This window comes from Berghia stephanieae, chromosome 12, assembly GCF_034508935.2.
Source record: "Berghia stephanieae isolate SIO BIC M18660-M18661 chromosome 12, UCSD_Bste_1.3, whole genome shotgun sequence".
NCBI classification, from domain to species: Eukaryota; Metazoa; Mollusca; class Gastropoda; order Nudibranchia; family Aeolidiidae; genus Berghia; species Berghia stephanieae.
Genome location: NC_088371.1, coordinates 1,376,604 through 1,401,391, shown reverse-complemented (window position 1 = coordinate 1,401,391; position 24,788 = coordinate 1,376,604). Strand labels below are relative to the sequence as shown.

The 24,788-nt window shown below is 39.1% G+C and overlaps 5 protein-coding genes across 5 annotated transcripts; all 5 read right to left on the bottom strand.

Annotated features, from left to right (window-relative positions):
• Positions 1-1,492: 1,492 nt before the first annotated feature.
• Positions 1,493-2,380, bottom strand: LOC144958236 (uncharacterized). The gene has a single exon (XM_078890071.1). It carries the CDS (start codon positions 2,378-2,380, stop codon positions 1,493-1,495), a length of 888 nt encoding a protein of 295 aa, XP_078746197.1.
• A 274-nt stretch (positions 2,381-2,654) lies between these two features.
• Positions 2,655-3,758, bottom strand: LOC144958235 (uncharacterized). The gene has a single exon (XM_078890070.1). It carries the CDS (start codon positions 3,756-3,758, stop codon positions 2,655-2,657), a length of 1,104 nt encoding a protein of 367 aa, XP_078746196.1.
• Positions 3,759-3,803: 45 nt separating this feature from the next.
• On the bottom strand, positions 3,804-6,955 carry LOC144958233 (uncharacterized). The gene is made up of 2 exons (XM_078890069.1): positions 6,890-6,955; positions 3,804-6,383 (listed from the first exon to the last, which is right to left on the bottom strand). The coding sequence occupies exons 1-2, from the start codon at positions 6,953-6,955 to the stop codon at positions 3,804-3,806; spliced, it is 2,646 nt and encodes an 881-aa protein (XP_078746195.1).
• A 5,578-nt stretch (positions 6,956-12,533) lies between these two features.
• Positions 12,534-13,202, bottom strand: LOC144958231 (uncharacterized). Its single transcript, XM_078890066.1, has one exon. The coding sequence runs from the start codon at positions 13,200-13,202 to the stop codon at positions 12,534-12,536; it is 669 nt and encodes a 222-aa protein (XP_078746192.1).
• A 2,494-nt stretch (positions 13,203-15,696) lies between these two features.
• On the bottom strand, positions 15,697-16,383 carry LOC144958230 (uncharacterized). The gene has a single exon (XM_078890065.1). It carries the CDS (start codon positions 16,381-16,383, stop codon positions 15,697-15,699), a length of 687 nt encoding a protein of 228 aa, XP_078746191.1.
• Between the last annotated feature and the right edge of the window lie 8,405 nt (positions 16,384-24,788).

Below are 24,788 nucleotides of genomic sequence, written 5' to 3'. Positions count from 1 at the left end.
TTACAGGTAATGGTCGGAAGTCTTAGATGATTTACATTATCAAAGTTATGAATTTTCCGCGTATCCATTTGGAAGGAATTCATTAAAATGGAATGTCCGGTGAATTGACACTTAAACGATATACGATATACGTGCAGTATTTGAATATGAAAGGACGAATGGCAATTTTTAAATATTAGACATCTACATTTTATAACTATCAATACATATTACTTATGAATACAAACAAAAGTGAACATTACGCACTTCCAATAATATTTTGATTAATAAATTTATAGAAATAGCTTGTGTTTTTGCCAATGAGGAATACACAAATTTAATGTAGACTGGTCAAAAGTAGAAATTCATCAATTTATGATACAGTATGTCCACCAATATGTACATGTGTTCAACAGTAACAAAAACAACAACAACAACAACAACTACAACAACTACAACAACAACCAAGAAGTTCTGGGCACCTCAATCATCACATTTTGATGACGAGAATGATGAAAAGAAGAAATGGAACGACTACGGGAATACTCCGAGCATCACTCTATCCAATAAAATGAAATTTTCCTTCAGTTTGCGAAGGTTGGAGCAAGCCTTTTCACAGTCTTCTATTGTTATATCATTTATATAATAAATGTGTTACAACACATAAAACAACGACGAGTCAGCGAGTTTCAGCATTTTATTCTTGATAATGATCAACTTTCCATCCAAAAAAACAACAACAGCCGATTGCCGGTCAAGGTCAACCTTTTCGCCCACTACTCAACAGTCATGCGCAAGGCGCCAAAAAAGGGAGGTAACAATTAGATTGGTTTTGAGTACATATTTTCAACACTCCCCGCCCCTGGCCTGTGCCATCAATAGGCCAGCATAGTAGGAACCAAGACATGAAGTTTGGGAATTGATAATCAAATGAGGTTTGCACTTTGTCATAAATCCACTCATTAACCCATTCTTATAAGGTAAAAGTACTTCGCAAACAAATAAATCATAACAGCGAATTGACATGGGAATAATAACATGAAATCATAAGAATAATAGTAATAGTACACAAATTGAGTGCATAAGTGATCATAAAGTTAATAGTAGTATATTAAATGAATAACTCAACTTATTGTCCATACATAGAAAGAGGGATTTCTACCCAAGAGAAAGTGGAAATTAGCAAAATATGGAGAAAAGAAAATGAATTTGCATTTATATTTTAAGCTCGGGGTCCTAATTGGTCCCATTGACTATCATGATCATAATATAATTAAACAAGGCATTTAAATTGAGTCAACCTACATGATACGTGTAGTTATTAAGACACATAAAGCATCATCATATTCACTCAGATATCAAACTTAAACAAGTAATATCAAACATCCAAATCAAATCAAAAGAATCTTTAGAATTAAAATTAAAAAAAAAAAAAATTAAAATAAGGCCATTCATCATCCGATAAAACTGGCGAAGAAAATGTTACATAAGCCAATGACTATGATATAACAAGTTACAAATTCAACATAGTTGGAGGTCTAATCAATCTACCACTCTTAGACCGGGCACCAACGGTCGTTTCGGGTTCTTTATTTGAGACTGTTTCTGAAACTTCAAGCTTATGAAGTCTTTTGACAGCTCTTACTAAATCTCCTCTTTCAGTCCGAATCGTGGCTGCTCTGACCAAACCGTCCTTGCTGAGGATAAGTTTAGTGATTTTACCCATAGGCCACTTTAATCGAGGTTTATTTTCCTCCCTAATGAGCACAATGGATCCCTTTTCAAGACCAACTTTACTTTTCCCATTCCCCAAGGATGGGAGATTTCTCACATAATCTTCACTCCAAATGCACCAAAACTTCTCTAAAACAAGTCTGCGCTCATTATCAAGAAAACAAAACTCCTCTTCATTTTGTGGCCCAATCCCAGCTCGTACAGTACTGAATGGAGAATTTCTGCCCACCAAGAAATGTGAAGGAGTCAGCGGCCCACTGTGTTCCTCCACGTAAGTTAATGGTCTAGAGTTCACACAAGCTTCTATCTCAACCAGTAGTGTTTCTAACTCAGCTAGATTCACAGGATTTCTTCCTACTGATTTTCTCAACGCAGATTTAATTGACCTCACTAGTCTCTCCCACCACCCGCCATACCAGGGAGCTAAAGGAATACTAAACTTCCATGAGGGCGCAGCAGGCCCAAATTGTTTGACAAGACATTCGCTAGCAGCTATGAAGGTTTTAGCATTATCAGAGTAGATTACAGCAGGGATCCCTCTTCTAGCTACAAATCGTCTATATGCCAACAAGAAGTCAGCTAGTGAGAGCGATGGTACAAGTTCAAGATGTATAGCCATTATGACCCCACAAGTGAACAGTAAAATGTAATACTTCTTTTCACACATGTCTGAACAATAAACAGGACCTGCATGGTCCACTCCCACTATAGAAAATGGGTTCGATCTACTGATCCTGTCAGATGGCAAAGGGGCAACAGTCTGGTTACACGGTCTAGAGTCGTGTCTTTGACAAATCACACATCTTTTACACACATTCTTAGCAAACACTCTCAAACTGAATATCCAATAATTGTTTCTAAGGGAAGTTAGCAAAGTAGGTACTCCTGCGTGCTTTAACAGCACATGTTGAAATCTAACAAGCAATAATGAAAAATGGCATTTAGGGAGTACAATGGGGTGTTTTTTCATCAAACGTGTAATCTCTAGACATTTCTAATCTACCAGACACTCTCAATAACCCGTCTTCATCAAGGATAGGGGATAGTTTGTGAAGTGGTGATTTCTTGGGTATCACCTTCCCATCAATGAGACAATTTATCTCTTTGTGATAACTTTCTCTCTGTACAAGCTTTAGTACATGAACATTTGTCCCTTTTAGTTCATCAGACTTTAGAACTGGTAGTGTGTTCAGTTCCTTTGAGGAAACTGAAGATTTCAGGTTGTTAATGAATCTTAAGACCCATCCCATGACCTTGATGATTTTGGGGTATTGACTAAACTTTTCAAAATCTATGACCTGCTCTTGCGTTTGTTGTTGCAAAGTGAGTAGAGCAGGCTGACATGAGCGCACTCTTTCCAAATGCACTTCTTCTTCATGGGAAATCCTTTCATCATTGGAACCGTTATCAGTGTTCGAATCCATAATCTCTAGGTTTTCAACACCTTGGAGCCATTCAACAGAATTCGTGAGCTCATTAGCAGAGACACCACGGGTCAATAGATCAGCCGGGTTCTTTTTCCCAGAAATGTGACTCCAGTTCGAAGGGCTAGTCAGAGTTTGTATCTCTGTGACTCGGTTTCTTACAAATTGTTTCCATCTCTGTGGATCAGCCTTGATCCAATGCAAAACAATATTAGAATCAGTAAAACATGAGTAAGCAATATCAAAAGGTAACTTCAATGCATTTTTAACAAAGGAAAGTAATCTAGCAACAAGCAATGCTCCTAACAATTCCAATCTAGGTAAAGTTATTTTCTTCAACGGAGCAACTCGAGCTCTAGAGACAACCAAAGAAATTTTCTTACATTCCTTCTCATGTATCTCCAAGTAAATACAACACCCATACGCCCTTTCTGAAGCATCAGAAAAACAAAGTAATTTCATGTCTCTGCAACCTCCCCATGAGTAAACAGAGAAACAACGCGGAACTTTCCACTTACTGATGTCACTAAACCCATTTGCCCAGGCTGACATTTTGTTCTGTAACTCATACGGCAGAGGATCATCCCACTGCAATCCCATACGCCACAAATCTTGGAACATGATCTTTATCAAAACAGTGAAGGGGTTCAAGAATCCCAAAGGGTCTTATATTCTGGCAATGAAGCTCAGAACCAAGCCTTTCGTGTATTGGATATTTTCTACCAAGCTTGGGTCGGCTCGAAAAAAGAAATAGTCTTCATTGGCATCCCAGTGCATGCCAAGGATCTTAATGGTTGGGGTAATTATGGCTGAACCATTCTCAAAATCAAAACAACTCTTTCTAGCAAGTGACACAAATGAAGAGCTTGCTCCCCATGTACTGAGAGGAAAACTTCCCCTTTTCATTATTTCACTTGCCAAACTTGCCATTTGCTCAAGTTCTTCCTCTGTGTCAGCGCCAGACAACCAGTCATCAACATACAAATTATCTATGAGTTCATTCACTACCCTTGACGGTTCAAACTTTCTCAAATGACATTGAATCGTGGCATTCAGGAGAAACGGGCTACTTGCGTTACCGAAAATGACACGATCGAATCTCATTACCCTTCTCTGTCCCCTTACATCCCAGATAAATCTATGTACATCTTGGTCTTCTTTGACAATTTTGATCTGATGAAAGGCTTTAGAGATGTCAGCCGTCAGCCCATACTTCCACCTTCGGAAGCGTAACATGATTTCTGTCAAGTTTGGGAGGAGATTTGGTCCAGTTTCCATGCAATCATTAAGAGATAAACCGTTCGAACCCTTTGCTGAGGCATCGAAAACAGGCCTTATTTTAATAGTTGTACTGTCCTCTCTAACCACAGGTCTATGCGGCAAATAAAACACCGGGTTCGAAGTAATCATTTCATCCACTGGAATCTCATGGACAATGCCATTCCTTTCCATGTCCTGAATGACCTCATTATAACCTGTCTCTAGTGATGGGTCCCTACCCAATCGTTTCATGAGAGTGTTCGACCTCTTCACCGCCTGCGACATGTTTTCATTCGGTTTTTCTTTGTGATCTGCCTTCCATGGAAGATGCACGACATATCTGCCTTCCTCAAACCTGACAGATTCATTGAACTCAGTAAGAACCTTAGAGTCAGTATTACAATGATTATCAATATTTTCTCTAATACCAATAGTGTCTAAATTCCAAATTTGATGACAACAAGGTTCAGGAATATCTGACATGCACAGAAGCTGATAGCTTGGAGGACTCTCTTGATTACCATTTTGTTCAAAGGAGCCTGAAAGCATCCATCCAAACAACGTTTCCTGTGCATGTAGATATTTCGTGATATGACAAACACAAGGCTTTACAAATTGCCAAAAGTGATCTAATCCTATCAATATATCAATGTGGACTTGACTGTCATGATTCACCAGTGATCCATCCACCAGTTTTAGCCCTTTGGCCTTTATTTTGGTGGCAACATCTTGCGGCAATTTGTGCTTACGAATTGGAGCACAGATCTCTGGTGACTCAGTGACAATCATTTCCTGTATTTCATCAGAAGTGGTTTTTAAACACAGTTTAAATTTATCTCTAATCTGGGGCTTGTTGGGTTTGGATTGTCCGAAAAGAGCAACAGAAACATTTTCCTTTCCAACCGACTTCAGTCCTAAATCCTTAATTACAGATTTTCTTATATAACTTCTGTCCGAGCCACTGTCGAATAAAATCGTTGCCTGTCCATGGCTTTTGTTGTAGTTCCAGACTGTGACCGTAGCAGTCTGCAATACTGCTGTTTTTGACGACGTGTGTCCCATCATTCTGGTTTGTACCTTCACACACATGGTATGCGAACCTTCGCCTTCACTCGTTTTGTTATTATCGCCACTTTCACCTTGTGGTTTTAAACATAACAACGTTTGATGTCGTCCCGAAAACGAATGGCACTTACTCATGGACTTACAGTCCTTTACCTTATGCATACCGAAAAACAGAAAACACAGTCCCTTACTAAAACACTGAGACCTTCTGGTAGCCGGGTCCATCTTTATCCAAGAGTAGCATTTCAGTGTGGCATGTCCTTTGCCGCACACATTGCAGGTCGTAGTCGTGGTGCTTCTGGCATCATTACCAGAACGAAGAGCAGAGGCTGTTGTGAATCTCCCCCGTGCTCTGTGATCAACTCTGGGCGAGGGTTGATCACTACGGAAGGTTTGAGAACGCTCCCGCCTGAGAATTTCGTTATGTAGAAAGGTGAGAAGGGCTTCCAGGTCACTCTCCATTCCATCTCCTTGTCTAGCCCATTCCAAACGAATATTTTCGGGTAGCTTATGTAGGACCAGAGGGGTCAAAATGACACCGTATGTGTCTCCCGTTATATCAAATGCCTCGAGACTTCTTATGTTCGTCTGTAACTCGTCGTATAAATTCCACAGATCATTTGTATTCTTCCCAGTAATCGACAAATTCAGTAGCTTTTGAATGTGGCTGAACACTATTCTTTCTTTTCGTCCGAAACGTTTTTCTAGAATGTCCCTCGCCGCTTCATAATTTGCTTCTGTAAGCGCTAGCCCCTGAACTGAGGCCAGTGCTTCACCTTTGAGGATTGCTTGTAAGTATGTAAATTTACTGACAATGGGTAAATTGGTGTTATGGACAATGGCAGAAAACTTATCCCAATAGGACTGCCATTGGGTGTGATCTCCACCAAACTTGGGAAGTTCTAGTTGGGGTAGTCTGACCTGAGGTAAAACGGATTGGGATGGGATGAATTGTTCTTCATTACTGTATTTAATATTAATGTTCTTTGTAGCTAAAAGTTCCTTCGCTTTAACTAATACACCAACTTTTTCTTCTCTAAATATTTCACTTTGTCCAATCTCTTCCTCTAAGTCACTTGTATCTAAAAGTTTCTCAATTCCCTTTGGGTCTCATCATAAGCAAGCATTTTTTCTTCTATACTTTCAATACACTGAGTTATTTGTTGTTCGGAAGAATCTAAAGTAATGTGTTGGAAGCGATTAGCCGCAATGGTTAATCTGGCTTTCGTCGCGGTCCTGGTCTTCTTCGCTGCTTCCATGTCGTAAATGAGTACAAGAATATTATACGAAATAATTTAAGAATACACGTGAAATGGTGAATACTTTAATAAGAATGACAATATTAGATACAGACGATCACCAGCAGTCGTCTATCTATCAGTCTTGATAGCGATACTTCAACTCAAATTGGAATAAAATCTACTCGCCTCCACATTATTTCTTGTGGTGCACGTTGGTGGGCTTAAGTTGTAGAAAGCTGTGATCTCGGTCATGAGATCCAGAATAATCGAATTCCCGAATATTAAACGATACAGTTCAATACATGTTTATCTCTGTCATGAGATAAAAATATATAAATAAAGACAAGAAAGGATTAATCTCAATCCTGAATTCCGGATGGAAAGTCAATTTCTACTTCCTCACTCAAGTGACTCGAGCCGTCCATCATTGAATCAATGTTATGAAAATGCATCCATCTGTCATGATGGTTAACAGCGTAATTCACCTTTCAAATTAGTCCCACGACTGAAGAATCTAAACGTCCATGCTTCCCGCTTTCGGCACCATATAATAAATGTGTTACAACACATAAAACAACGACGAGTCAGCGAGTTTCAGCATTTTATTCTTGATAATGATCAACTTTCCATCCAAAAAAACAACAACAGCCGATTGCCGGTCAAGGTCAACCTTTTCGACCACTACTCAACAGTCATGCGCAAGGCGCCAAAAAAGGGAGGTAACAATTAGATTGGTTTTGAGTACATATTTTCAACATTTATTGCCTCGTCGGTGAGAGCAAATAAGAAAAGAAGTCTTGACGTCACACTGTCTACTCTTCAGGTTCCAAACTCCTTAGAAGTGTTTTGTAACCAGTCCTTTGGCGGTTACAATGCATAGGTTACATTTTGAATCATAAGGTGACAGCAGCTTCTGATGGTGTCACACTAATTATCAGAGCCGCAAACTCATCGCTTCAATCGTGTATGGTCGCAAATCAGCCCGGAAGCTTCGTCACTAAGCAACCTTCAACTAGATGCTCTGCGGTTTCGATGGTTTTGACCACAACGGGTGGCAAGTCCCTAGTGATGAAGGGAGTCTGCGTGACGTGAAGCAGGCTCTTGACCAAAGTCGGTTCGCTGCCAACCAACGTCTCCTCTTTGCTGGTGGAGAAGCCTGGCAACTTCTCCCCCAGTTTCGAGGAGTCGAAGTCTTCGCCCCCTCGAGGGGTTTAATTCGTCCAAACCGACTTTCCATGCCATTCGCCATTCATTATCACCACCACCACCATTAATTTTCTTGTGCGGCTATGTGGTCTTGTGTTATGAGACTAGCTTTTGGACCGGAAGGTCCTGGGTCGAGCCTAACTCGGCGCATAGTTGTCTTTGAGAAAGGCTCTTTACTCATATGCTCTCACCAAACTCTAGTGAAAAATGAGTACCTGGACGTCAACAGCGTTGTCTCTGTCTGAAAAAAATTGTATTATCACCTAGCAGGCGCCATGTCTCGTTCTACATGTTACGCGTGGCTGTTGGTTAGGGACCACTTGTAAAGCGCTTTGAGCACGTTTAGTGGTGGATATTGCTCTAAAAAAATGCTCTGTTGTTTAAATTTTGATTTTTCCCTTTACTTACGACTGTCATCACTGTTTTTGTTCACCGACGAAGATAAAAAACCACACATCGATGTTTTCCACAAGCAGAAAAACCAATATGGCAACTCTGTTCCCTGCTATACAGTTGACCGTTCATCTTCTTTTTCTCCTCGTCACAGCGGTCTACAGCCTTTAAAACCCCCGCCGAAGCCTTGGATATACATACAAGACCGCCAATGCAAGCAAGAAGGACATCTTCACTTTAACGGCCTACTTCGGTCTCACTCAAAAGAAGCGTATCCGACCCTCCTGGAAGTGACTGATCAGTTGTCAAACAGGAACTTTGAGTTGGTGGTTCGGTCTTTCTGTTTGCCATACCACAGAAATAATCACGTGATTACGGAGGTGGTTCATTTGATTGGTCATTACACGAATGACCAGAAAGTTTATTCGTTTCTTTCAGCAATCTACGATAATTTGAGTTCATTGAGTACTCATGGTACACGGACCAAGACGGATGCCCAAATGTTGGACCTGGTAGCAGACATTGGAGCCCGCGCTACCCAAGTTCCAATCAACAAATTCCAAACAGGTAAGCTCCCTCAACTCGAAATTAACTCTCTCTTTACCGACTATTTTTAGGAGTTTTCTCGAAATGTCTTACTACCCGAGACGAAAAAATGTTAAACTCAAAAGCAATGAGACATTTGTCTAGAATGACGTGCCTCATAAAACAACATTAACTCACTCAATCCTAGAGATTTTTGCTTCTTTCCAAAACTGGAAAAAAATATCAAAAATGAGCATGCACATAGATTGTTTTATTCAACTACTCGTATCATTAACATATAAAAACAAAATAAAATTGCTTTGATACTCTACGCCTATAATCTGACTCATAAAAATGTAATAAATATGCATGGATAAAAGTAACCTCGGATATACTACGGATATAGTCGGTGTTAGGGTTGAGTGAGTTAAATTATCACAGCTATAACAAAGATTTGTTTTCAAATGTTGTAATGCACATTATAGTAGATCTGAAATATTGATCCGTCACATATGGGATCAGTTACTTATCGTTGGTAATGGAGGGTTAAACTGAAGCCCAGAATTAAACCATATGCGTCTCTAATAATGGTTTAGATAAGACAGGTTTATCAAAGAGTTCACCAAGATATTTTTCCTTTTGATATGTATTCACCCCAACAAATGAGCTTAACGTTTTAATTTCCGAAAAAACAAAACAAAACAAAAACAAAAACAATTGAAATTGAATGGAATCTTCAATTTTATATACGAAAACAGATAAAATAGATGTTTCGGGTTTCCCCTGTATCAACAAAACAGGATGAATGAAAAACACTACAGACGAATGAGATAATGTGGTAATGGCTTTGTTAATATACAAAATTAAATGTGGACAATCATACTTTTATTTCCAATGTGTGGAGTTTTCGTAATACAAAAAGTATTTATTGGAATTGGCACAATGACCATATGTATCATCTCCAGAATACTTAAACACCGTGTCACCGTTGGATATTCCGGGTTAAAACATCACAATGAAATTCCGATGACGCCAACTTCGCAGGTCAGAAATAAAGTGAGTAGGAAAGTGCCAGAAGAAAACAGAGAATAAAAACTCCGCGGCGGCGATGGGGGCTCTAACCCGAGACCTTACTGGTACGACAACTCTGCCAGGCCGCTGAGATCGTGACTCTACCGTATGAGCTATCCACGACCCCCAAAAAACTAAAATGATTGGTTGACTTTATCCATTATGAAACACAGATAGAGAATAGAACATTTTGAACCAACAGATGTCGACTTAAGCAAATGATGAATTTAAGAGAGTTGACTATTTTTCGATTCCACTGAACATTGTTCCTTTTCCCCCTATAATAAAAGAAGAAAAAAAAAAGACCACGTCTTGGGCATGGGGCGTCCACTGATTACAGAGATGTTCCATGACTTATTTTTCAATGACCATTGACATACTTGTATATATGTTATTTATTTGAACATGGATTTTGTTCTCCTAGAAATGTTTTTCTGTCATTGTCTGTACTCGATGACTTATTTTTCAATGTTAGTGACCGTTGACTTATTTTTATATATCTTATTTATTTTGTTTTTTGAAAAATGATTGGCCTAACAGGTGTTATATCCCGTCCTATATGTTAAATGTAGCTGTTTACCAGGGACCTCTTGTAAAGCGCTTTGAGCACGTTTAGTGGATATTGCGCTATATAAAAAAGCTCAAAATATGTCTATATATTATTATGGTTACGTTATGGCTATTTATTTATTTATTTATTTATTTATTTATTTATTTATTTATGTATTTATTTATTTATTTATTCACTTACTTATCTATTGGTCTAATGGTATGACACTCGTTTTCGGATCGGAAGGTCCTGAGTTGGAGCTTCGCTCGGCGCATATTTCAGTCCTTGGAGAATGCTCTTTACTTACATTCTCTCACCGTACTCAGATGTGTAAAATGAGTACCTGGCCATTAACAGTGTTGTCTTTGTCCGAAAAAAATTGTAATATCGCCTAACAGGCGTCATGTCCCGTCATACATGTTAATTATTGCTTTTGGTCAGGGAACCCTTGTAAAGCGCCTTGAGCACGTTTAGAGAATATTGCGCAATATAAAAGCTTAATTTGCTAAGATAGCTGATTATGCCAATGGCTATTGCTTACCTTTACATGCTTTCAGAGGAAGTCTTTTCACTTATATCTAGTGTTTATCTTTTTCTTTTTAAACATTTTATCAAACAGCAGGCTATTTATGACGCGGCTTCCCGTCTAGACTTCAAGTACGGCTGCACTCGAGGAGTATACGAGACACCTACGTTCATGTTGAATGACGTCATTGTAGAGGGTGCAAGGGATAACTGGACAAAAGAACAGTAGATGGCGGTCATTGCACCTTTGTTGTAGTTGTTGTAGTCTCAGAATTTGATCCCTAAATAATGAATAAAATGTCACAGAATACAGTACTTGCAGGAATATAGCATGTTGTAATTCCAGCACTATATGTAACACGACACAACGCTGGAGATGGATGACCGACGAATGTTTTGGTTACATCTCAGGAGCACCTGAGTTCCAAAGGTCGGGATTATAGCACGCTTTTTTTCTTTTCTACAGAATAGAGCGTGTTAGAATCCGGCGAGTACTGTATGTGCGTTTATTTACGAGTGCGTTTGTGTTTGTTTGTGCATTTGTGTGTTTCTTATGATTGCCTGTGCATGAGACAATGACATAAATACCAAAATGAAACGGTTTTTTTTTAAAAAATAGCTTTTTTATAGTGCAATATTCACTAAACGTGCTCAAAGCGCTTTACAAGTGGTCCCTAGCCAACAGCTTATATCAGCTTCTTTAATTCTTCTCCATGTTCCTCGTGGCCTTCCCCTTGATATTCTGCCCTGAGGGTTCCAGTCCAATACTGTCTTTGTGATAGTGGAGTCACTAGAGTGTTTCAGCAAATCATTTTGGACTTAGACCTAGACTTAGACCTAGACTTAGACCTAGACTTAGATCTAGACTTAGACCTAGACTTAGACCTAGACTTAGACCTAGACTTAGACCTAGACTTAGACCTAGACTTAGACCTAGACTTAGACCTATCTATCACATGATCGCTGTCCTATTTAAAATTGGAAAACACCATGTGACGTGTGCAAAATTTAGGTCACGCATTCAAAACAGTAATTTGGCCGCATGTGGTAAAACACGTGCTCCTGCCTTTGACCGCTCACCTTCCATAGCAAATTATAGAAAAGAATATCCATTATAATGTGGCTGTCGGGTGGCAAAATAAACACATACTCATAAATACTCGATTGTGCATCAAATAATGTCTAGATATTGATATTGTATTAAACAAAGGGTGAAATTTATCAAAAATAACTGTCAATCTATTTTTAGATGAGGGTAAAGTTAATTATTCAAAAATTAATGCGCTTGTATGAACAAAACAAGAAGTAGAACTATCTGTCTCCTGATTTTCAGAATATTTTAGACATATATGTTGAATTTAACTACTGTAGCATCTACTTTACTGGAAACAACAAACAATGAAAGCAATGTGTAGTGAATTTTATAAATTTAATGTGTTCTCTCGTGTTTACGTTTTGTCTGATCTGGCGTGTATAGTAGTCTTGCAGTCAGCAGTATGTTGTAAGTCTTCGTAGTTCGTAGGAAACGGAGATCGCCACACATGCCCCCCCAAACACGAACTAGTCATCTTCGTAGTACCGAGGTCGTTTAATGGTACGCCCTGAGCGAGATAGCTTCTTAGTAGGCACTACGTTAGTATCATCAGAAGCAGTACGGGAGTTTTGTATGTTTCTGTTCGATAACTTTCTGTTCGTATTCGGTGGGCGTCCACGACGAGGTGGGGTGGCAAGGGAAACTGGTTGCGTAGAATCGACAAATGCAGCTTTAAGTCGGTCGATCGAAATCCGTTCTGCTTTGCCACCAACATCGATCAGGAATTGTTTATCTCCAGGGGTCATGACAACATAGGGACCTGTATACGGCTTCTGAAGGGGTCCTCGGTGGGTGTCAACACGGATGTAAACATATTTTGCTGACATCAAATTCTTGGGTAAATTTGTTTGATGATAGCCGTGATTTTGTGTTGGCCGTGGTGAATGAAGGGACACGTTTTGCCGAAAGGTTGCCAAAAAGTCTTTAGCGTGGAAGTCTGAAGGATGGTCAGGTATAAACTCTCCAGGGATTGTTAAAGGTTCTCCGTATACTAATTCAGCTGAAGAATGACCCATATCATCCTTAGGTGCAGTTCTTAAACCAAGCAGAACCCAAGGTAGCTCATCCACCCAATTTGGAGTTATTAGACGAGCTTTGAGGGACGATTTCAAGGACCGATGATACCGTTCAATCATGCCGTTGGACTGAGGGTGATACGCAGTTGTGTGATGAATCTGCACACCAAGTTGACTGGCCATCTGTTTCCATAGCGTGATGTAAATTGTGAGCCCCTGTCAGAAGTTATATCAACAGGAATGCCAAACCGCGAGATCCAATTGGAGATCAGGGCTTTTGCACATTCTTCTGTTGTTGTGGTTCGTAACGGTATTGCCTCAGGCCATCGGGTGTTCCTGTCAATTATAGTAAGGAGATGGGTGAACCCCCTTGACTGAGGTAATGGTCCAACGATGTCAATGTTTATATGTGAGAATCGCTTTCCTGGGACATGGAATGTTTCTAACGGTGCTCGTATATGTTTTTGAATTTTCGAAGATTGGCAGTTGTGACATTGCTTAACCCATGCTGACACTTCTTTCTTAAGACCATGTCAGATAAACTTCTTGCTGATAAGTCTGACTGCGGCCTTAACTCCATGATGACTCATATTGTGAATAATTTCAAAAACCGGTCTTCTGAAGTCGGTAGGAACGATAGGTCTTGGGTAGCCAGTTGAGATGTCACAGATTAACTCTGGACCCGAGTCAACGGATGTTTTGACGATTTTGAGGCTTGTTAATGCAGTTTTGTAAGCCTGTGTGTCAATGCTATTTTCTTGGGATTCCGCCATAGCTTGATAGTCGATGCCAATTGAGACTGAGTTTGTAACTGCTCTTGAGAGACAATCTGCGACAGTGTTGTTTTTTCCAGAAATGTGTCGGATGTCAGTTGTGAACTCGGATATGGCAGATAAGTGCCTTTGTTGACGAGCTGACCATGGTTCAGTTGATTTGGACATGGCATGGATTAATGGTTTATGGTCAGTAAAAATAGCGAATTGTCTCCCTTCAATGATGAAACGGAAATGACGGATGGCTAAGTGAATGCCAAGCAACTCCCTATCAAAGGTACTGTATTTCTGTTCAGGTTTACGTAACTGCCTGCTGAAAAATGCCAATGGTTCCCAATTACCTTGATGATTAAGATGTTTAAGGACAGCGCCCACAGCTTGGTTGGAGGCGTCAGACGTTAAAGCGAGGGGTGAGTTCAAGCAAGGATGGGCTAACATTGTGTTACTTAGTGCATTTTTACCGTCAGTAAAGGCTTTTAACATTTCTTGCGTCCACGTAAGTGCTTGACGTTGTTTTTTGACTTTCAAAGCACTATATAGGGGTCGAAGTATTTTAGCTAGTCTCGGAATGAAACGATGGTAAAAATTCAACATCCCGAGGAACTCTTGAAGTGACTTGATGGTTTTTGGTTGTGGAAATTGTTTAACAGCCTCAATTTTTGTCGCCATTGGGACAGATCCAGAATGCGAGATGTGATGGCCAAGGAAGTAAAGAGATCTCACACCAAAAAGACATTTCTCAAGACGGATAACGGGGCTTTGGTTTCTAAGTCTTTCGAATACGATTTTGAGATGTTCTATGTGTTCTGCCTCAGTTGAACTTGCAACCAGAATGTCGTCGAAATAACAAAATACGCAGTCTAAATCTTGTAAAATGGAGTCCATTAAACGTTGGAATGCTTGTGCTGCATTTTTAAATCCAAATGGCATTCTTAAGAACTCCCAAAAGCCGAAAGGGGTTATCACTGCCGTTTTTGGGACGTCTTCTGGAGCGACTGGAATTTGGTGGTATCCTCTGACAAGGTCGATCTTCGAGAAGATGATCTTACCGTCTAAGTTTGCTGTAAAATCATGAATGTGTGGGACAGGATATCGATCTGGTATAGTAGCATCGTTAAGTCGACGAAAATCTCCGCAGGGACGCATTGTGCCATCAGCCTTGGGGACCATGTGTAATGGGGAAGCCCAAGGGCTCTTTGATTTTTGAATTATGCCCATTTTCTCCATTTCCAAAAAATCTTCTTTTGCACACAAGAGTTTTTCTGGAGCCAGGCGACGAGCACGTGCGAATACTGGGCGACCTTTGGTTGTGATGAAATGTTGCACGCCATGTTTCACAGTTGCCGTTGAAAATGTTGGTTGAAGTAGTTCTGGATAGTTATTCAATAATTTTCTGAATGTATTGCAGTTCAGCTCGAGTGGTGAGAGTTCGGCGTTTGCGCAAACTGAACTTACTGAACAAGGTACGTGCGAACACGTTTCAGCGTCGATAAGGCGTCGACCACGAATATCCACAAGCAGATTATGATGACGTAGAAAATCTGCTCCAAGTAGGGGACGCTTGACATCAGCTTTGATAAGTCGTGCATTGAATAAACGCGATCCAATACGTATGTTAGTTTTGAAGCATCCGTATGTTTTTATTGTAGAACCATTAGCAGCTTGTAATGCGAGATCAGAGGAACCCAAGCTTTTGTCTGGTGCAGAGGCGGGTGTGACAGATACTTGAGCTCCAGTATCTACTAAAAAACGTCGGTTTGAATTTTCATCGACGACGATGAGTTGGAGGTTTTTTGATGTGGGCGCGTTGGCTGAGTAAGAATCCGGGTCGACAGCAGAATTTACTGTTGACCCGGCTTGGCGTTTCCCTGGTTCTTCTTGTTTTTCTTGAATGAATTGAAGAGTTTGCATGTTTGTGCACATCGACGGGCATTTGAACCAAACCGTTGATGGTACCAGCAGAGGGAATCTATTTCACTGGTCATGGTTGGTGTGTCAACTTCACAAGTAGTATGAGAAATTGAAAAGGAGTTAGAGTTTGAGTGAGCAGCGTAGAAAAAATTGTCAGCTTCTCTGGCAAGTGCCCTGTAATCATCCAGGTTGGACGACTTTGCTAATGGAAGTCTGATGTTTGCTGGAAGTTGTCTTAAGAATAACTGTCTGAAGAGCAGACAGGGCGTGTGTTTGCCGAGGAGCACTAACATCCTGTCCATTAACTCAGATGGCTTTAAGTTGCCCAAACCATTCATGTTGAGTAGAGATTCCGCTCTCTCTGTTTCCGAAAGACCGAACGCAGACAGCAGGAAGTTTTTCAGTATTTCATATTTACCTTCCTTGGGTGGTGATGATAGAATAGCAAGGGCTCTAGTTGCTGTGTCTGAGTCTAAGGCAGCCACTACATAGTAGTACTTTGTTTCATCGCTTGCTATATCGCGTAAAGCAAATTGTGCCTCGCTTTGTGCAAACCACGCTGAAGGACAAGTGGTCCAGAATGTGGGCAAATTCAATGCTACGGCGTCGATAGACATGTTTATTATTATTATGTTCTTGTGAAGAGTTGAACTGGTAAATAATAATAATATTATATACCTATCTCTTAAGTTGTTTTAAGTCCGGGTCACCAATGAAGCATCTACTTTACTGGAAACAACAAACAATGAAAGCAATGTGTAGTGAAGTTTATAAATTTAATGTGTTCTCTCGTGTTTACGTTTTGTCTGATCTGGCGTGTAGAGTAGTCTTGCAGTCAGCAGTATGTGGTACGTCTTCGTAGTACGTAGGAAAGGGAGATCGCCACACTACATTAAAATTTTATTTACACATGTTTGTTTTAACTGAAAGTGTATTATCTATAATTTAAACAACAAAGACGGAAGATCTATTGTGGGCGCAACGTTGTCCGGCTTCTAACGTTCCTAATCAGCAGCAATGAACCGGAGGCCAAATAATTCAAAGGTACCGTTTCTTTTTCAGTGTTTGAGTTTGTAATCTGCATCGATTACTTTAAGAGAAGGTAAATATTTAGTTCAATGTTAACACGTAGTAGCTTTCCGGTCTTTAACTTTGGATGTTTCACTCGCATAATTCTAGAATGCTTTGTAGATGTACGGTTCACTTCGCATTGTCAGTCACTAGTAGACAGCTCCACTCACCGAGATTCTCACTTACAAAGTTGACGTCTCCTTCGCTCATGTCTGCTTCATGTTCAAGCAGTGACTGATTCTGATACTGTTTGAGAAAACACACTTTTCATAATAATAGGTGGATAATATTTTTAAATTGTCGTGTTGTGGGTAACAGCTTTACAATCTAGAACGTGTGGTGTATCAATTCAATCATAATTTAACTCCCCCCCCCAAAAAAAAAGGAAAGAAAAGAAAAAAGCAGAACCCCCATTAGTAGGTTGGAATGTCAACAGAAGCAAAAATAAAAAAAATTAAAAAATCAATAAGTAAAATAAAAGAAATCCCATCTGTCGTAGTGCGTGGCTTTCACCACTTTCAACTGGCAAAAGTCTAGCCTAGTCGTATTATTCACTCTCTCCTTGTCCTTGCAATATGTTCCGAGTTTGGAACAACCTTTAGGTCTCTAGATACCTACCGACGTGCACTTATTTGCAGGTCTGATAATCCAATTCACTATTGGCTCATTGTTGTAATGGCTTTTTTTTAATGACACAAAATTTTGCCCATAACAAAAATATTAAACTAGGCCTATAATAGCATTCTTATGTCAGACCTGCATATATGTATACGTCGATACCTGCTGCTTCTTATGGTTCACACTATTATGTTATGACGATCGACCCAATCAGCAAAGTCCGGTCCGCATTCGTGCACCGTCGCGAACCCGCCTGGTAGCATCGTCACAACACACCTTTCGACTAAATGCTCTGCCGTTTCGGGTTCTTGCCCACAGCGTGGAGATATTGGACAGGAAGTTAGACCCCACTGATGTAACGCACTTGCCGTTAGGCAGATCCTCGACCGAAGCCGATTCGCAGCTACCCAGTGTCTCCTCTTACTGGTATCAAAGCCTGGCAACTTCTCACCAAGCTTAGAGGAGTGTAGGTCCCCGTCGTTTCAAATTTTCATTCAATACCAGGAGTTAAATAAATCCATTGAAAATAACAATGAAATGTGGTAATTATACCTCTTGTTCGTTGTTAGCTCCATATGAATAAACTGAATGTGAGATGATATTGCTTTCTATGTTTCTAACCAAGAGAAAACGCTGTGGAATGCCATAATTATTCCAACTGAATAATTTTTTTTTTCAGATTTAAATAACATAACAATCGTGAGCCTCTGCATTTCTTGAGATATTGGTGTGCAGTCCTGGAAGTATTGCCCTGCCCACATTCTGGCAACTAACCAATAAATATTCACGAAAATGTATTATTATTATTATTATTATTATTATTATTATTATTATTATTATTATTATTATTATTATTATTATTATTATTATTATTATTATTATTATTATTATTATTATTATTATTATTATTATTATTATTATTATTATTATTGTATTTGTTCTTATTATCATTGAGCCTTACCCTCAAGATTATTAAAATAGCTTTCAACTTTACTGTATCTTATAGAATTTCTCAATATTTAAAAAAAATATTCTATAGTATTTATACAATCTCTCAGCTGTATTGGCCTAACCTATTGATCCATAGTCTAGAATCTTGAGGGTGGCGATTAAGCAGAGAGAACAGAACCTTATTTTGCTTTCAAGCGTTTTCAAATTTTAAAATCTTGCCGTTATTTTTAAAGATTCTATTTAACTTTTTTCTAATGCTAGTACAAGTTAAAAGCCTTATTATGAAGATCCTTAAATGATCTAAATTAAGACAGCTATCACTCCATGTCATTGGTATTGGCTTCTGACTCTTTTTACAATAGATTCATATTTCCAGTGTGCTTATCATATACTTTTACATAGCGAAGTGAAGAAAATATGCCAAAAACTTGCTTTTTTGGTTTTGCATATGAAGAAATTTTGCAATAATATATTTTGTTACAGTATATACCCTTTAACTTGCCAACATTTTCTATATTAGATATATTTTATTCTTTTTTTTCTTGTTCACATTTAATCAATAGGCAGGATAAGAGTGCTGATAAAACTCTAATTGTAGCTGATTTGTAATATCAGTACCTATAATTTGATAGATTGGTCTTTTGACCAATGTAATGTTGCAGTTGCTATTGAAAATATAATATAATCTACCATTCATTGCACATATTTCACTAAATGTAATATGTTTTTTTTTTGTTTTTGTTTTTAAAATATGAAAAATTACTTTATACAGTAAAAAAAACTTTTTGATTTTAAAAAATTAATTACAGAAACCAAATCTAACATGTGTCATGGAGACTGCACAGAAAGCAGACTGAAGGACGGAAATGAGAAGAAGAGCAACTGGCAGCTTTTAACATGAATTGAGACTGTTAGGCTCAACGTTTATGTAACGGATATTCAAGGTATATATCTCAAGAAAAATAGGTATAATTGTAGATACATATAATTCCTTCAGATTATATCAGTTTGATAGTTTGCAACATGTTTCTGGCAGTATAAATCAAGTTAATTGCAAATTATCTTGATTTCAACTTGCATGTTAAGTTGATATAAAATTTCTAATTAATTGATTCTGAATGCATAGTTTTCCTTTATTTCATTTAAAAATTATCTGAATCAGCTATAGAGCAGAGAAAATAGGTTCATTAATTTTTTTAACAAATTGATAAAAGAAAGAAGCTTTTCTGGAGGCATTTAATCACACTTTTAAAAATGGGACCATACAGTTTCAGTGATAAGTATCAATTTTCCTTTCCCCCACTTCTCTTCACAGGATGAGAATACAAACATACCTGTAGTGGAGATACATCTAATCTATAGATTTTGTGATTATCAGCATGTGCATTATAAATGAAATGACAATAAAAGCGATATGTATAAACTTGCATTGTGTTTTTTCTAATAATTTTTTTTTGATTTGACAAGTCATATATATATATATATATATATATATATATATATATATATATATATATATATATATATATATATAATGGCCCTCAGATACAGATGGTGGGTGAGACTCCAATAGGCTGTTTGGAACCATATACCCTTTGCATACAGTACCGATCGAGTGTTTGACTTCCTTTAAGCACTAAAATTCTTACAAAATTTGTCTGCCTGAAGTCGGTAGCCATTCACAGTGAATTGAGGGGGTAATGTGTGTAACGTCGGGAGCAATATTCTTCAATAGCACTATCACCTATCCAACCATTGATCACACTTAGCATTGCTTGACCTTTGTGACAAGACGAGACACTGTGCCGCTGAAACAAACAACCCATTAGTGGTAGTAGCAGTGGCTATATTATGGTAGTGGTGATAGCATTGGTAGTGAAATAAAATTGAGCTTTTGTATAGCGCAATATCCACTAAAGGTGCTAAAGCGCTTTACTGGCCAACAGCAACACTTAACATGTAGGACGGGAATTGACGCATGTTAGGCGATATTATAATTTTATTGGGCAGAGACAACGCTTTTAACGGCCAGGTACTCATTTTACACTTGAGTACGGTGAGATAAAGAGCCTTTTCCAAGGACTCAACTATGTGCCGAGCGAGGCTCGAACCCAGGAACTTCCGATCCGAAAGCGAGTGTCATACCACAAGACCACATATCCGCACAGTAGTAGTAGTAGGTGTTGTAGAAATAGTATATAAGAGGGAAGAAATAGATAGAGAAACTCGAATTGGCTCTCCTCTGGAGGTAACGTATTATAATTTGTTGTGTGTTCTGGATTGCTGTTTTTCCCAGCCGTGTTGTTGTGAACAGTTTTATGTCCGTGAAGCATTGTGAGTCCCTGTGGTGTGTTGTTTCTGCCTCTGTGTGTGTGTGTGTGTGTGTGTGTGTGTTTGTGACGTCGTGTCGGGTATAAAAAAGCTTCAATCTTTCTCTTTCAGCACTTTGATTCAACATGGATGATTAATAGTTAACTTCGTAAAATAGGTTTAAATCAAGTAGTCTACCGTGAGCGATTCCTAAACCCACCCACTTCGGTGGAGATTTTATTTATTCATTTTATTTCCCAACGTGAATGAGATTGAAAACTTTTCACACCTCATTCTCATTGCATTGCTTTGATACTCAAAAATATTGCGTTGACCGACAGCCCAAAACGAGCAGAGGGATCACAATCTGAGTTTCCCTGGACATAGACAACTTGAGTCTGCTGCTAAGCAATGTGTAAACAAATTGAATGCGCATGACAAGCCTAAGGGTGAATTCTAGCATAGTTCGGGTCATTTGAATCTAATTATGAAAAAAAATCTGGGTCATTTTTTTCTAGATAGTTAGCTCAGCGGACGGCCCGTATAAAGTTTCAAAGACAACTTTCCCTCAATATTAAATATATTTATTCACAAAAACATATCCTCTTTTATAAATAACACAGGGAAAACAATCTAATGCAAGCGTTAGCTGAGAAAATTCGTTCATTGCTTTCTCGAGGGACGCATCTCTGTGCGAACAGACAACGGAGGCCGAAGTCATCGTGTACTCGACTGACACTGGACAATTGGAGGTTGTTACGGGACCCCAAAGATATTCATACATAATGCATTACATACATAGGTCTGTGATGAAAAGAAATCGACATAAATCAATAATTCTAAATGGTACTAACTTTTTTAAAACCAACTGCATCATAAATAGGGTGCGAATCGGACACAAAAATTTCGACAATGAAGTGACAAACTTTTGCACTCGTCACTAAGGAATTCCCTTTCTATAATAATCAATCACGTGATAAATTAAGGTCTAAGTCTAAGTCTAAGTCAAAAATTATGATTTGCTGAAAGTCTATTTTTTTTCTGAGCGTGTGCCCAATCCACCTCCATCGTCTTCTTCCTATTTCCACTCCCACTGGTTTCTGCTCTGTTCTTTTCCATACTTCTTCATTTTTAATTCTATCCATCCATTTTATTCTGAGTAGCTTGCGCATGCACTGGTTTACGAAAATCTGTACCCTTCTTATACATGCCTGTGATGCGTTCCAAGTTTCACATCCATACAGTAGGACAGACTTCACGTTTGAGTGCCTTTCTATCCGTGCATCTTTGCTTCCGTGCCTCCGTCCTTGTCAATTATACTTCCGAGATAGCAGAAAGTGTCTATATCTTCAAGTTCCTGATCTTTTACTTTGATCTGCTCCCTTTGATACGTACCTATCCTCAAGACCTTTGACTTTGCAGGGTGAATTTTTAGACCAATTGATTCCGAGAGACTGTTTATAATTGTGGTTTTTGCTTGCATCTTGTCCTGTGTAGGGGATAAAAGAGCCAGATCATCTGCACAATCCAAATCATTCAACTGTGTCCTGGGGGTCCACTGTATCCCATTTCTTAGCCCTTTGGAGGTTTCCTTCATTAGCCAATCAATGGCAAGGATGAACAGGAATGGTGAGAGCAAGCATCCCTGCTTGACACCAGTCTTAATTTCAAAGCTGTCAGTAAGCTGATCTTTATGTGCAACCCTTCATGCATTTTCTAAATGGGAGTCCATAATTTGTCAGAATTTTCCACAATGTTGCTCTGTCAATACTGTCGAAAGCCTTCTCGTAATCCAGAAAGTTGACAATAAGAGGAGAGTCCCATTCTATAGACTGTTCCACTATGACTCGCAGAGAGGCAATCTTATCGGCGGTTGAAGGATTTGTTCGAAAACCTACGTGCTCGTCCCGCAGTTTAGCATCTGTTGCATTCTTAATTCTCTCTAGAATAATACGGTTGAAAACCTTTCCTGGAATAGAGAAAAGAGTGATTCCTCGATACTTATTACAATTACTGAGGTCCCCTTTCTTTGGAAGCTTGATAAAATGTCATTCCTTCCAATCCTTTGGGAATATCCCGTCATTCCAGATTCTCTCAAATAGTGGGTGCAGGGCCTCAGCATTTCTTTCAGCATCAACTTTTAGAGCCCCCGGTGGAATCTGGTCTGGTCCAGCAGCTTTCCCCCTTTTCATCTTATTAATGGCACCCACAATCTCTGCTATCGATGGTGGATCACAGCTAATTGGTAGCCCATTTCTTGCAGGCAAAATTTCCAGCTGGTTGTCTGGTGGTGGTCTGTTCAGAAGGCAGTTGAAATGTTCCCTCCATCGTTCAGATTGAGTCTCTTTTCCAAAAATAGTTTTCCCATCTTTGTCTTTGACTGGTACCTCTGCTTTCCCATATTTGCCAGCAAGTGTCTTGGTAGTTTGATAAATGATCCTCATGTGTCCTCCTGTCGCTGCTGCTTCTGCTTTCTCTGCAAGTCTGTTCATGAATGCTTCCTTGTCTTTCTTCACAGATCTTTTTGACTTCCTTAGCTATGGCTCGATACTGCTCTTGTGCATCCAGTCTTGAAGCCCTTGTACGGCTTGCATTCACGTGTTCCTTCCTTGCCCTCCTCTCTTCAATAAGGTTCAAGGTGATGGCCTTATCCATTCTATATGTTCCAATTTCTTTACACCTAATACCTCGTGGCATGTTGTTATGTAGACTTTCTTGATCTTTGCCCGATGTGACTCTACATCTATGTCCTCCTCGAGCTCAGTAAGAGGTTGGAATCTATTATTCAATTGTAGTTTGAATTCACCATTCTTTTCTCCATCTAGTCCATTCACCTCAAATTTTCTTCTTGTATGTGATCTGGTCCCATGTTTTCTGAGTCGGAGCTTAGGCTTTGCCAATAGCAGGTGGTGGTCTGACCCAACATCTGCCCCTCTCCGTACTGTCACATCTTCCAATGAACGCCTGAATCTTCGAGAGATACAAAAATGATCAATCTGATTCTCTGTCACACCATCTGGTGAGACTTAAGTTGCTTTGTGGATCCTCTTATTGGGGAACACCGATCTTCCAATCACCAAATTGTTGAATGCACAGAAATTTGCAAATCTCTCACCATTGTCGTTTATTTCTCCCATGCCATGATGTCCCATGATACCTTCAATATCTACGTTATCCTGTCCTACTTTATCATTAGCATCTCCCATCAATATGTTGATGTCTTTCCTTGGTAACTTGTCAATGACTTGTTGTAGCAGACTATAGAATGTATCTTTGTCCTAATCTGTTGCGTAATTTGTTGGGGCATAGATCTGTACAATGTTCATGTTGATCTTCTTACTCCATGTTGTAAAGGACGCCATGATGATCCTTTCTCCGTGTTGTTCCCATCCTCTCAGTGACTTCTGGGCAAACTTGGTTAAAATTATTCTTACTCCCTGTGTATGAATCCCGTCCCCTCTCCATGAATATAAAATCTTCTCCCCAGACTTGAGGTGTTTCTGTCCGGATTGTATCCAGTGGGTTTCGCTTACTCCAAGTATATGCAGCCTGTATCTTCTCATCTCGGTCACAATTTGAGAGCTTTTTCCTGCTTCATGCATGGTGTGAACGTTCCACGACGCAATTCGAAGCTGCTTGTTTGGCGAAGACGTCATCGGATCAGCAGAGTCCTTTCGGCTTTGTCTGTTGTAATTCATAAATTCTGTCATTCCAGAAACTCTTTGGTCGCCCAAACTAAAAAAAGGATTTGGTTTGTCCGTCTGCGTTTCTGTAACGGTTTGAGTTTTACGGAAAGGGGTATATATATATATATATATATATATATATAATATATATATATATATATATATATATATATATATTAATATTTACCACAATGTTGGAGTCAGACTACATCGATGTTTCAGGCCTAATCAGCCATCGTCAGGACTGTGTGTTACATGAGTTTGGTTTGTTGTCTGTTGTTGTTTGTTGAAGTGGTTCCGGTTTGTAGTTGATTATTAAGTACTTCCGGAGATGTGGACACGTATTGTACATCTCATTTTTTGTGTTGAGTGTGGCTTCATGAGGG